Source organism: Schistocerca gregaria, chromosome 2 (genome assembly GCF_023897955.1).
Source record: "Schistocerca gregaria isolate iqSchGreg1 chromosome 2, iqSchGreg1.2, whole genome shotgun sequence".
Classification (NCBI taxonomy): Eukaryota; Metazoa; Arthropoda; class Insecta; order Orthoptera; family Acrididae; genus Schistocerca; species Schistocerca gregaria.
The window spans coordinates 988,521,907-988,534,493 of NC_064921.1; the positions used below are offsets into that span (position 1 = coordinate 988,521,907).

General features: G+C 39.6%; 1 protein-coding gene across 1 annotated transcript in view; it reads left to right on the top strand.

The window, feature by feature from the left end:
- The window catches only part of LOC126335481 (DNA primase large subunit), a 73,538-nt gene extending 62,048 nt beyond the window's left edge, over positions 1 to 11,490 (top strand). The window contains exon 10 of the mRNA XM_049998800.1: positions 10,907 to 11,490. Coding sequence (XP_049854757.1) covers positions 10,907 to 11,055 — 149 coding nt within the window. The 3' untranslated portion in view covers positions 11,056 to 11,490. The remainder of the gene's footprint in view (positions 1 to 10,906) is intronic.
- Positions 11,491 to 12,587: the final 1,097 nt, after the last annotated feature.

Sequence of the window (12,587 nt, forward strand, 5' to 3'; positions counted from 1 at the left end):
GTTATCATGGCATCTTTAAGTTGATAAAGACGAATTCTGGGATGGTTCCTTTGAAAGGGCATAAGCAATTTCCTTCCCCACCCTCCTTCAATATGATATAGGGCAAGTTGTTAAAGACCTTGTCGCCAATAGGATATTAGACTCTAATCTTACTTCTTCCATACAACTGTAATATGTACCTCATTGCAATCTGAGCTTACCTCAGACGTTGATGAAAAGTTTCTGTGAATGCTTACATATTTCCTACTTTTCCAAATTCCCCTCAGTTTTTTCGTATTTTTGTAGGATGAGCAGGCACAAAACATAATATATAGCAAGTTTCAAACAGATTTTATATGATTTCATAAGATTGCAAATGAAGACAGAAACTTAGGATGAATTGTAATTTCTATCTCAAAACCATAGCTCATGTCACGTAAGACATTGCTTCCATAGGTAGAGGCGGAGAAGCGAATGGAGCAGCGAAGGGATGAGAGTTGCACATGCGCGCCAGCAGAGAGCAGGCAAACAAAGTCCATGTTGCCGAACTGCACTGCTGCAGGTGAAAGTCAGCCTCATTTGCCTACAGTACATCATATTATCTGTTCAAATCTATGAGGGAAATAGGAAATATTAAAACTAATTTCGATCAATTGTCACGAGAAAAATATTAATTACCCCCACTGCTCCACAGATTTCCTCCGCGTGACATTGGGAGGTGAGAACAGGTGACAGCTTTGTGAAGACGTGAAGTACCATTTTTCTCAACATGACAATTGTCTAATGACAAGATCATTGAAAATGCTTGCAATAATTATCATTTATTGCTATTTGAACTGTATTATAATTAAAAATTTAATATGTAACAAAATTAACTCCAAGCAAAAACTGAAATCATGATATTTGCTTGACAACTGCTTCTACTCATCAGAATTTTTAAAATTGTGTGTAATGTGTGTGTGTGTGTGTGTGTGTGTGTGTGTGTGTGTGTGTGTGTGTGTGTTAATGTTTTTGTCTGTAGTTAATGTAATCACTGTGCATAAAAAAGAATTAGTGATAGAAAAGACTATTGTAAAAATGGTCTGTAAGTTCTCTTATTTTTCGCGGTTAACGGGCGTTATGAGTGTAAACTAACTTGTTCGACATTACAGTGAGAGACCACATTCATAATGCATCGAATAAGCAAAAAATTAACCATCACCTGCAAATAACTCCAGGGAATGATGACTGATAACATCAAAAATGATCGATATCTTGACAAGTAACAGATACTGTCATTTTAGGGCCTTTTCCAATTCGTGCCTTGAAAATGGCTGGGGTTTACATGTGGAAATATCGGACTTTTGACATTCTCACGTGTTATTAGAGCATACAACATAGTGTGTGAAGCTTAACTTCTCCATTGGCAATATGTTGAACATTATAGCCTGCATAATTCAAAGGATACAATGTCCTAATCAAAGAGGCTAGGAAGGTCTCATTATTATGTACAAGGCCCCCGGAGTAGACAACATTCCATTGGAACTACTGACGGCCTTGGAAGAGTCATTCCTGACAAAACTCTACCATCTGGTGAGCAAGACGTATGAAACAGGCGAAATACCCTCAGACTTCAAGAAGAATATAATAATTCTAATCCCAAAGAAAGCGTTGACAGATGTGAAAATTACCGAACTATCAGTTTAATAAGCCACAGCTGCAAAATACTAACACGAATTCTTTACAGACGAAGGGAAAAACTAGTAGTGGAATACTCTCTTTCAAATTCTAAAGGTGGCAGTGGTAAAATACAGGGAGCGAAAGGCTATTTACAATTTGTACAGAAACCAGATGGCAGTTATAAGAGGCGAGGGACATGAAAGGGAAGCAGTAGTTGGGAAGGGAGTGAGACAGGGTTGTAGCCTCTCACCGATGTTACTCAATCTGTATATTGAGCAAGCAGTAAAGGAAACAAAAGAAAAATTCGGAGTAGGTATTAAAATTCATGGAGAAGAAATAAAAACTTTGAGGTTCGCCGATGACATTGTAATTCTGTCAGAGACAGCAATGGACTTGGAAGAGCAGCTGAATGGAATGGACAGTGTCTCGAGAGGAGTATATGAGATGAACATCAAGAAAAGCAAAACGAGGATAATGGAATGTAGTTGAATTAAGTCGGGTGATGCTAAGGGAATTAGATTAGGAAATGAGAGACTTAAAGTAGTAAAGGAGATTTGCTATTTGGGGAGCAAAATAACTGATGATGGTCGAAACAGAGAGGATATAAAATATAAATTGGCAATGGCAAGGAAAGCGTTTCTGAAGAAGAGAAATTTGTTAACATTGAGTATAGATTTAAGTGTCAGGAAGTCTTTTCTGAAGGTATTTGTATGGAGTGTAGTCATGTATGGAAGTGGAACATGGACGATAAATAGTTTGGACAAGTAGAGAATAGAAGCTTTCGAAATGTGGTGCTACAGAAGAATTCTGAAGATTAGATGGGTAGATCGCATAACTAATGAGGAAGTATTGAATAGGATTGGGGAGAGGAGAAGTTTGTGGCACAATTTGACTAGAAGAAGGGATTGGTTGGTAGGACATGTTCTGAGGCATCAAGGGATCACCAATTTAGTTTGGATGGCAGTGTGGAGGGTAAAAATCGTAGAGGGAGACCAAGAGATGAATACACCAAGCAGATTCAGAAGGATGTAGGTTGCAGTAGGTACTGGGAGATGAAGAAGCTTGCACAGGATAGAGTAGCATGGAGAGCTGCATCAAACCAGTCTCAGGACTGAAGACAACAACAAAACAACAACAACTGATATGTTGACAAACACATTTTTTAAACCACAAGTCTTTAAAACCAAAAAATATTATTACTTTGTCCCAAAGTGTACATCGCAATACCACAGTCACTTCTATTTGAATCTGCTTCTGAAAACCTGATTGTACGAGATTTGTCCGTAAAATACGTATAAAAGTTGAATAATAACTTTATTTTACAATTATTCAGACATTACAATATGGTCTCCTTCAAAGTACTCGCCCTGAGACGTGATACACTTCTGCCAACGCCGTTTCCACTTTGGTACCATTGCTGAAAGTTTTCAGTTGTGATGTTGTTCAGTTGCCGTGTCATTTCCGCCTTGATGGCTTCCACATCTCCCAAGTGCCACCCCTCAAGCACCATTTTGCATTTCGGGAACATGAAGAAGTCACACGGGCCTAAATTGGGTGAGTAAGGCATGTGGTCTGTCACGGTGATTGAGCTTCGGGCCGAAAACTCGCGCACAACAAGCGATGTGGAAGCGGGCGCATTGTCCTGTTGAAGGATCCACCTGCCCCCTGTTGCCAACTCCGGTCGAACTCGGGCCTCATGAGCTCTGAGACGTGTCAGAACTTCAACGTAAAAATTTCATTTCACACTCTAGCTGGGAGGGACAAATTCCTTGTGAACAATGCCCCTAGAATCAAAGAAAACACTCAACATTGTCTTCACATTGGACCCTGATTTTCACGACATTTTTGTTCTCGGTTCTCCTGCTAGTTTCCATTCCTTGCTTTGAGATTTGAGCTCCACATCGAATTCGTAAAACCAGGACTCTTCTCCAGTGATGACTCGGTTGAGAAAGTCCCCTTGTTCCTCTGCTTCCAACCAATCCTCACAGCACTCAACCCTCTTTGCTTTCTGTTCTGGCGTCGAGAGCTTCGGTACAATTTTCGCTCACAATTTCTTCATTTCAAGTTTTTGTGTCAGGATTTCGTGAACGATTGTTTTGGGGATTGACAGCTCGTCATCAATCATTCTGACTGTCAATCTACGGTCTTTAAGAACACAAGCCCAAATTCGTTCAACAATTGCATCGGAACTCTTGTCAACGGGCATCCTGGGCGAGGGTCATCGTTCACTTCTTCTCGGCCATCCCGGAACCTTTTTAACCACTTGTTCACGGTTGGTTCCTTCAGAGAATTGTCTTCGTAAACCTGTTTCAAACACTCAAAAATCTCACTGCCATTCTTGCCTAGCTTTGCAAGAAACTTGATGTTGACACGCTGTTCTTCAATCAGAGAGAGCTCCATGCCGACGGCAGGTGAAAAGGGTAACTGTCAACAAGCTGCCGCACACTCCCACCTTCACGCTGAGTGCTCCGACTCTGACTGAGCATTGATGGGATTGATTACAGCAGTAGTCCCACCTGACGGTGACTGCAACCTGTAACATAAAGACATTATTCAACTTTTATACATATTTTCCAGGCAAACCTCATATATTTATGATGATAGGTTCAAGGCTTATATCCATCACCACTCCCCTATCAAATTATTCTTTCTGAAGCTTTTCAGCATGCTGCACAGACTGTGTCCATGATACAGCTGGGATACTGTTCATTGCCTCATGCACAAGTGATTCAGTGAACGTTATCTTTCTTTCTATCTCTCCCCCCCACCCCCCACCCCCCACCCACACACACACACACACACACACACACACACACACACACACACACACACACAGCCTTATCCTTTTTCCCAATTTAATTCCATAGAGCTACAGTGACATGTGGGTAAATGCAAAACTTTTTGATCCCATTCACATGTAAGGAAGTCAAGTTTGTACATTTTATCATTTGACTTGTATAAATTAAAGAGCTGCAGGAGATCGGCACAAGTGTGGTTTATACCATGCTTAATATTTTTATTTTTAACCCTTACCCGAAACATCTCCGAAATGTACGTAACTAGAAACATGCAGTCTCTCAGACCACCTAATATTTTATCTCACAGAACTCCACATAAGTTGACAGAAATCAAATAGATAGTCACTTAATTTGTGTTATAATAAAATTTAATACTTTTCAGCCCATATAAACACTTTGTTGCTTAAACTATATAAAATAAACATTAAATATCACAAGTACGTGCAGTCATTCACTGTCAGATTTCATATGATTTTCAAGACTGTTGTACCAGAAAATATATTCATAAATATAAATAAAATGTTTGCGAAAATGTAAAAAAAAAGATAGTAATAAACTGAACTGAAATATTAAATCACTGCTCTTTTGCATAGTCGAAACACATCTTCCTGCTGCATTCCAGGCAAACTGGGTGACCACATTTGATGCTCTCATATGCCATTTTCCTCTTCTTGGATGCAGGGCACTTCATACACGTCTTCCTTTTGTCCATTCTATCACTTGGTATTCCTTCGCTTGATTGCTGAGTGTCTCCCAGAACTTTGTAGATCATTTCCTTGATATTTCTAGGTAAATTTTGAATTTCCAGGCATCTTCTTAGATGTCGCTCTGTCACCTCCATGGCCAGACTTTCTGATGAATTTGAGATGAGTTAGCATGGAGTATCCTCTGCAGCACAAATATAGAACAAACCTGTTCACGCAACTGATGTTTACAAGTGTGTAAAAGACTGCCATCAGCCAGCACCTCGTACGTATGTTTGACAGATAATTGGCACATTTCGTGTCGAGCAAATCTACTCCAGATTTTGTTGCATTTTAGTAACAAATAATTTCTGGCTTATTTTTTATGGTATCATTTTCAATGGAATGATGCATGGAAGACACATGAATTACTGCCTTGTTTCTCTTAGGAACAAATGAAACCAGTGCTGTATTCTCAGAGAATCCATATAATGCTGATGACCCAACTGGCCTACTTTTATCAGCAAAAAACTCTTGGGGAATTTCTTGTTTGTTCTTTCTGGTCCGTTCCTATGTATGTTAGTCTTTTCTTTCTCAGAACATTTTATCCACTGTAATTTTGCCTTTTACACAGTATAATTGCTGAGAATTGAAAATGAATTTCTCAAAAATGTTTTATATTGCAGCAGTGCGATCTGACTTTTTTCTTTTGTCTATGGTAATCACATCGTCATGTCACAGGCTGCTTAGCAGTATTTCAAAGTGCTTTGCTGACATTGTCACCACAAATATAGGACGACCGGTCAGACCTTTTCATGAGACGATTTGAAGATGTCGGGAGATAAACAAATATGCCTGAGAGAGTTCAAACCAAGCACGGGTTCATCAGTTTTGGCAATACGAAATGTCGACGTAAAGTTTAGGTCCAGCCTAAGGTAGACCCAGAGGTCAGCTACCCCACGTATGCTGATGTGCAACATGTTAGCTGTGCATAGCACAAGTTAGGTTGAAGAGATCTGAGCTGGTGTTAAGGATGCAGGGATGATGCTGACCTCTACTCATGTGTTGACAAGGAATTGAATCTTCAAGTTGTGTTTAGATACATAGAGCCTCCTGCTCGAGTTGTTTGAAATGTTCAACGAAAGATGTTTGACAAGGTTGCTGTTCAGGATCGTTATGGATTGGGCTGCCTACACTGGCCTGCGCACACAGTTTGGGAATACGCATGGTGAGCGGCAATTCCTTGCTGCATCGCCAAATGTGGTATGAAACCAGCAGGCCAAATAGGTTGGCATTTGAGCCTTTTATGCATGCGCTCTGAGTTCAGTGGAAGTCTGCCATGCATTCAGTGTTGGCTTTGGGTGGACCCCTTTGCCCCTGAATGAACAGACAGGTGTTGCTGGGGGAGGGAGGGTGCTGTTGCAAACTTTGTCATCAGAATAACTGCTGGTGCTAGGGAGTTGCTTTCTATGGCAGATGATCTAGTACCCTTAGCCAGCGAGGTGAAGTTTGATCTCCAGTGTATTGGACGAGTGCTAAAGAAGCTTTACTGCAGTTCATGAAGTTTGACAAACTACAGCATCCACTTGGACTGAAATGTGGCGCTAGAGTTTTGATGGAGTTCAGGAACCCAGATGTTCATTGTGAATGATATGATGAGTGACCTCTTCAGGACGTGATAGGCATTTGATAACAGTAGTGTTAGCGGTGGCATACTTAGGCTAGGTGAGAGGGCAAAGCGCCAAATTGCTGATGAGGTCAGTGTGATAATAACAAAGCAGATGAATCATGTGTCATCACTGATATAATGTATGCCGAGTAATTTGTGTACCAATGCAAACCATATCTTGGGATTGTCTTTCTGCAGGAACGGCAGTTTTTGAACGCTGCTCATCATAACATGCTGTCTAGGTATGGATGAACTGGTGTATCGTGAGATGTGGGCAGCCAAGGGGAGATCGATACATTGGCAGAAGTAAAATCTGGATTGAAAATGTCGTGCAGGGTCAAAGGTCAGAGCAGTGTGTCGCCAAGGTCCGGATGGACAGGTCAAGTCAGTGGCCACATAAGATGCATGAGAGCATGAGATGGTAGGCACATGGTCGCCCAGTGCAGAAGAGACGACCATGGTTGTTTGAAAGTGTATTGGCAGGGGAGCATGTGGAGCAAGAGTTGGGTACACAGCGTTGCCCAGATTTCCATGGGTGGGGCGGGATCAAAACCTCAGAAGGAATGTAGTGTGAATGGCTTGTGCCCATGGTTGACCAGTGTGTGTGTGTGTGTGTGTGTGTGTGTGTGTGTGTGTGTGTGTGTGTGTGTGTGCGCGTGCGCGCGCGCGCGCCAGCCACAGCTGGCAGAGAAAACAGGGGTATATGCACAGAGCAGATCTGGCAATCGCACAATGCACTGTGGTATTGTCGGTAGCCGCCCCTAATGTGCTGAACACTAAACACAGGTAGCGATGCATATCACACATTCGTACAATGTGCAGTAACATCAGGGTTCATAGACAAAAAATCATGATACTGTGCAGTATTCAAAGCACTAGGGTTGGCGTGACCTTGAGTGAACGAAGCAGGTGGTATACACTGTTCCCACCATTGAGGTCCGGGATAGGTTAAATGTATCATTTGTGGTGTAGATGAAAGGAAATGTACACAATCTGTCATATATGGCTCTTGCATCAGTGATGGCACATAGGCTTCACAGTCGAAATCTGAAGTGGGTACAGGGCACACCAAATCAGATCGTTGGATGGCAGCTGATCCACTGCTTATAGTGAATGCACAATCGTTGATACAGTACACAGAAGCTCGGTGTCACCAATGTGGTTAATTGAGTCACTGTTGTCGATAGATGGATAAATGAACTAGAACTAATGAAACGATTGGATGTATGTGTGTTACTTATTAGTTGAATGTTATGCACGCAAAAACATGTGGAATAATACAGACTAAAATCAAGGAACATAGTCACTTAATAAGTTTTGATGGCAAAGCTAATGTTTGGCGGCCATAGTCACCACTTGTCCACTGAAACTCTCAATGTCATCTTACACATTAGTATCACTTGAAAAGACCAGTATGTTTGCCTTGCATCTTTTGGGATCAATGGCAGAAGGGATTTTGACTTTTTCTTTGGAAATCAGTTTTCCTCTTGGGCACAGTGGAATTAAAGGTTCAATCAATTTCAAGGGGTGGGAAGGTCTTTCTTTTTTCCAGTTTCTGAATGCTTATTTCAACTGCAGTCCCAATTTTTTTGTAAAAATGCTTAGAGGTTTGTCCTTTCTCATTGCAATTTCTTTTGTTTTTAGTCAATTTATTTTGTCCTTTTCTGTGTCAACTTTTCAGCTTGTTATTAGTTTTTCCAGCATTTTTGTTCCAAGGAATTCTCTCTTTTCGTCTCTTTGGACAATTCCCAAAAACATTTTGCATCCATATAATGAAGGCTAACCACAGTGCGGCTCTCATGTGAATAACTCCAAACGTTCTTGCAACTTCGTGTGTGGTGTTTACAGACCTAATACTATGTGCCACAATTCAATTTGTAGTTTGGTAACAATAGACCAAGTGCCACTTACTGATCTCTGGACCAGCAGCAGTACACGTAACATTGTGAATGTTATGATTAGCAGGTCCAATAATGGATAAGAGGTTGGCAGCTGTCTCAAAAAACCACAGGAGACTATGTTACTGGAAATGGAACTTATTCTTTGGTCAGACTTATGAGGAAGCCGAAATTGTAACATAAAATAGTCGCGTTGTTTGTAACGGTGTAGGTAAATAACCCTACGTTAGGAAAGATTACTTTGCATTATGTCTTCCAGGGCACAGCTTTTTGCTGAGTGACAGTGATTTTGGAAGGATTGAGTGTGTACTGAAGCTACAATGGTTGCACACTGATGATATTATGAATGACATGAAAAAGTCAGTCATAAAAACAATGCTTGCCAACAATATATGGTTCTGGAGTACATTCTTGTGTCTTCAGATGTCAACAGTAGGACATCAACTTTCATATTCACTTTCAAAAAGTTATAAATGTGGTAAATAATCGTCCTCGCCTGCTTGTGAAGCACTTCACATTTATTGCCATCACCTGGCTCATTTTTTAATTGCACTTAAACATTTACAGGTACACATTCACACCTATACTGCTACAAAAAAAAAAAAGCAAAAAAATTTCGTGATCTGCCAAGTATAAAATAAAATGCTATACACAGTGATTTATCCATGTACAAGACCTAGAAAACAAACTGCAACAAACACATGTTGATTTGCCACAGGCTGCTATCCAACTCAACTGATAATTTTAGCCATGGAAATTGCAGATGCGTGGAAAATATTTTTCTTTTAAAATGCATTAATGTTTCTTTTAGTTACTTCCTCGTAAAACTGATTCAATAAAGAGGCATAAAATGTACTTGTGAAAGTTTTCTGTTTTTCAAATAACTGATAATACCCGCAATAAAAAGATACGACACAGCTCACAGACCAAGGAAAGAAGGCATTGGTCTGTACACAAAACCGAAGTTGAATGAATAATACGGCTGTCATGAAGTACGGCAATAGTGCAGCATGTAAGAGCGAGGTTCTCACTGTAACTTGCTGCTAACCACTCGGAAAGAGAATGAATATTATTGGCTGCCAGTGGTTAGTGGAGGGGGATGTGCAGAATAGCTGAAAATTGCCACAGGTTACACGTACTGTCGCTGGTCCAGAGATCAGTAAGTGGCACTTGGTCTACTGTTACCAAACTACAAATTGAATTGTGGCTTGTGGATTTGTGATGAAAAATTGGAAATCAAACGTAGACAAAGCGGCACTTGTCTTTTCGAACATTTCATAGCTATGATGACAATGGCGATGTTTTTCCAACACCTTATGCTGTTTCCCAATAGAATGCACTCACATCAGAAAGTTTAAAGGAATGGAGCCTGGTATAGTGATCCATAACACGGTTCAGGTGAAAAAGGTATTATGTCTTTTTATTGCGGATATTGTCAGTTGTCTGAAAAACAGAAAACTTTCTCAAGTACATTTTATGCCTCTTTATTGAATCAGTTTTATGAGGAAGTAACAAAAAGAAACATTAATGCATTTTAAAAGAAAAATATTTTTCGCACATCTGCAATTTCCATGGCTAAAATGATCAGTTGAGTTGGATGGCAGCCTCTGGCAATCAACATGTGTTTGTTACAGTTTGTTTTCTAAATCTTGTGCGTGGATAAATCACTGTGTATGGAATTATATTTCATCCTTGGCAGATCACGAAATTTCCAGAACGTTTGGAGTTATTCACATGAGAGCCACACTGTGTTTAGCCTTGATTATCTGGCTGCAAAATGTTTTTTGGATGTTTTGCCATCAGATGCACTCACTCTGAACAAAGTGCCAATGGAATCATGAAAATCTGCTGGCTGTTTCTTTACAGTGATTGGAGCAGTGGCCTCCGTTCACAATACTCAACAATTTTGTTTGAAGAAAGAATGTATTCTAATGCTCACTATACTGAGATATTCATAATTAACAGCACTATATTTTTACAAACTTCAAACAAACTAAAGTTGAGGTTTATATTTAGTCTACATTAAAGGTAAGCAGCTGTTACAGGTTCAGTGAAAGAGTATTTCTGGTACTTGGTTATTGTTGCAGTTGTTTCAAACTTTAACTCTCATTGGAGAAGGCCATACAGAAATTATTTTTAATCCTCACCAAGAGTAGCATACTTTGTCTGTGTGTATTCCAAATCTGGTTTAATGTGTGGCTTACTTATAATTTTTTTCAGGTGAGTCACTAAAACAATCTTCAAAGACAAAGCCAAAAGAAGACATCTGGGGAGATGATATAGATATGACTTCACTGGAGTTAACAAAAATTGAAGCAAACATAAAAACAGAGCCTAATGAAAGTGATTGTGCTCCCATCATTTCATAAACATATTTTTGTGTGCCTCAAAATAACTAAGTCATACAGATTCATACTGTGTGCAGTAGTGGCTAATAGCTTCCTTCCTGTCTGTGTAACCAGAGATGGTGATAAAGGTTTTCAGAAAGAGTATTATACTGTATAATGTTGTGATGAATAGAAGCACCTTTTATAACAGAATGTAAATAATCAATGTTTTTGCTGTCTTTGTCTTTTGTGTAGTAACCTCTGGTTCTCTTTCAATTTATCTCTCCATTCACTTGGGTTGATCATCGGAGAACTGGACTATAACTATTATGTACTATATGTTGTGTGTTGTAAAATATTAAGGTGTAATGCCTGCTGATCTGATGTACATATGACTATGTTTTTTTAATCCTTTAAAGTCTCTTGTACAAATCTGGTGCTACTCATTAAAATCAGCAGTGAAGTGATGATCAAATGTAATTTATTTTTGCCTAATTTTCTCCAGGAACATACGATACTTAAGACAGCAGCAGTCAAATGAAACAACAAAAATTCTAGGTTGTGGGAAATGTCAATTTCTTAATGTGTTAAAAGAGCATGAAAGATAGAAGAAATTTTACTATTTTAATATGGAGGAGGAGAGGAAACTGAAGAATGCAGTCAGCAATGAATTCTTTATTACATCATTACATGTTTATCTTCATCGAGATGTTTACGAACAGTAGGTTAAGTAAGTTCGAGGACTGAATTTGCACAAGAAACAATTGGTGCTATTACTTTGTACAAATATGGAATTCTGTACATTGAAATTTCCTTTACTAACAGCAATTCTTTGTTGTGATTGATGACAATTATATGCTGGCAACTAAACACAGCAAATTCATCAAAACGTCTGTTTAGATTATAGGAGAGTATCCCACATAAAAATGGAACGTGTCATGCACTAGTTAATCATCTGTAGTCGAATTGCATGTGAAGTAGCAACACTTGTCTCGAAATTTGGCTTCACTGCTTTTTATCAGAAAGGTGATGCAGCTGTATGTTCGTGCTTGAGTTGTGAGAATGTCATGTTGTTGAGTTATTATAGAAATAGAGCAGTTTGCATTGTGTTACATGAAGATAGGCTCCATCAAAGAACATAAAGAAATGTTTCAAGTGAAGTATCCGGGTGGGTAACTCCCCACACCCAGCACTGCTCAAGATCTGTAGAAGAAATGGAGAGCTGTAGTATCTGTTCAGAATGTGCAGAACAATAGGTGACTGACAGTGAGGAACACTGAAACTACAGACAGAATTCACATGGACGTTACAAGAAGTCCCCACAAGTTGGTAAGGAGGTTATCGCAGCAGGTTGATGTATCTCGTCTATCGTGTCATGTACTAAAAGATATGAAATTAAAAGCCTGTCACGTGAGTGTGGTGCAAGAGTTGAAATTTGAGGATCAGGAAAAAAAAAAGATAGTTCATTATTGTAACTGGCTGTTGACATCAACTGCTAACAGGTACTTGGACCTCTTACTACACTTCCATGTCTGATGAGACCTGGTTTCATTTGTCAGGTTATGTAAACTCCC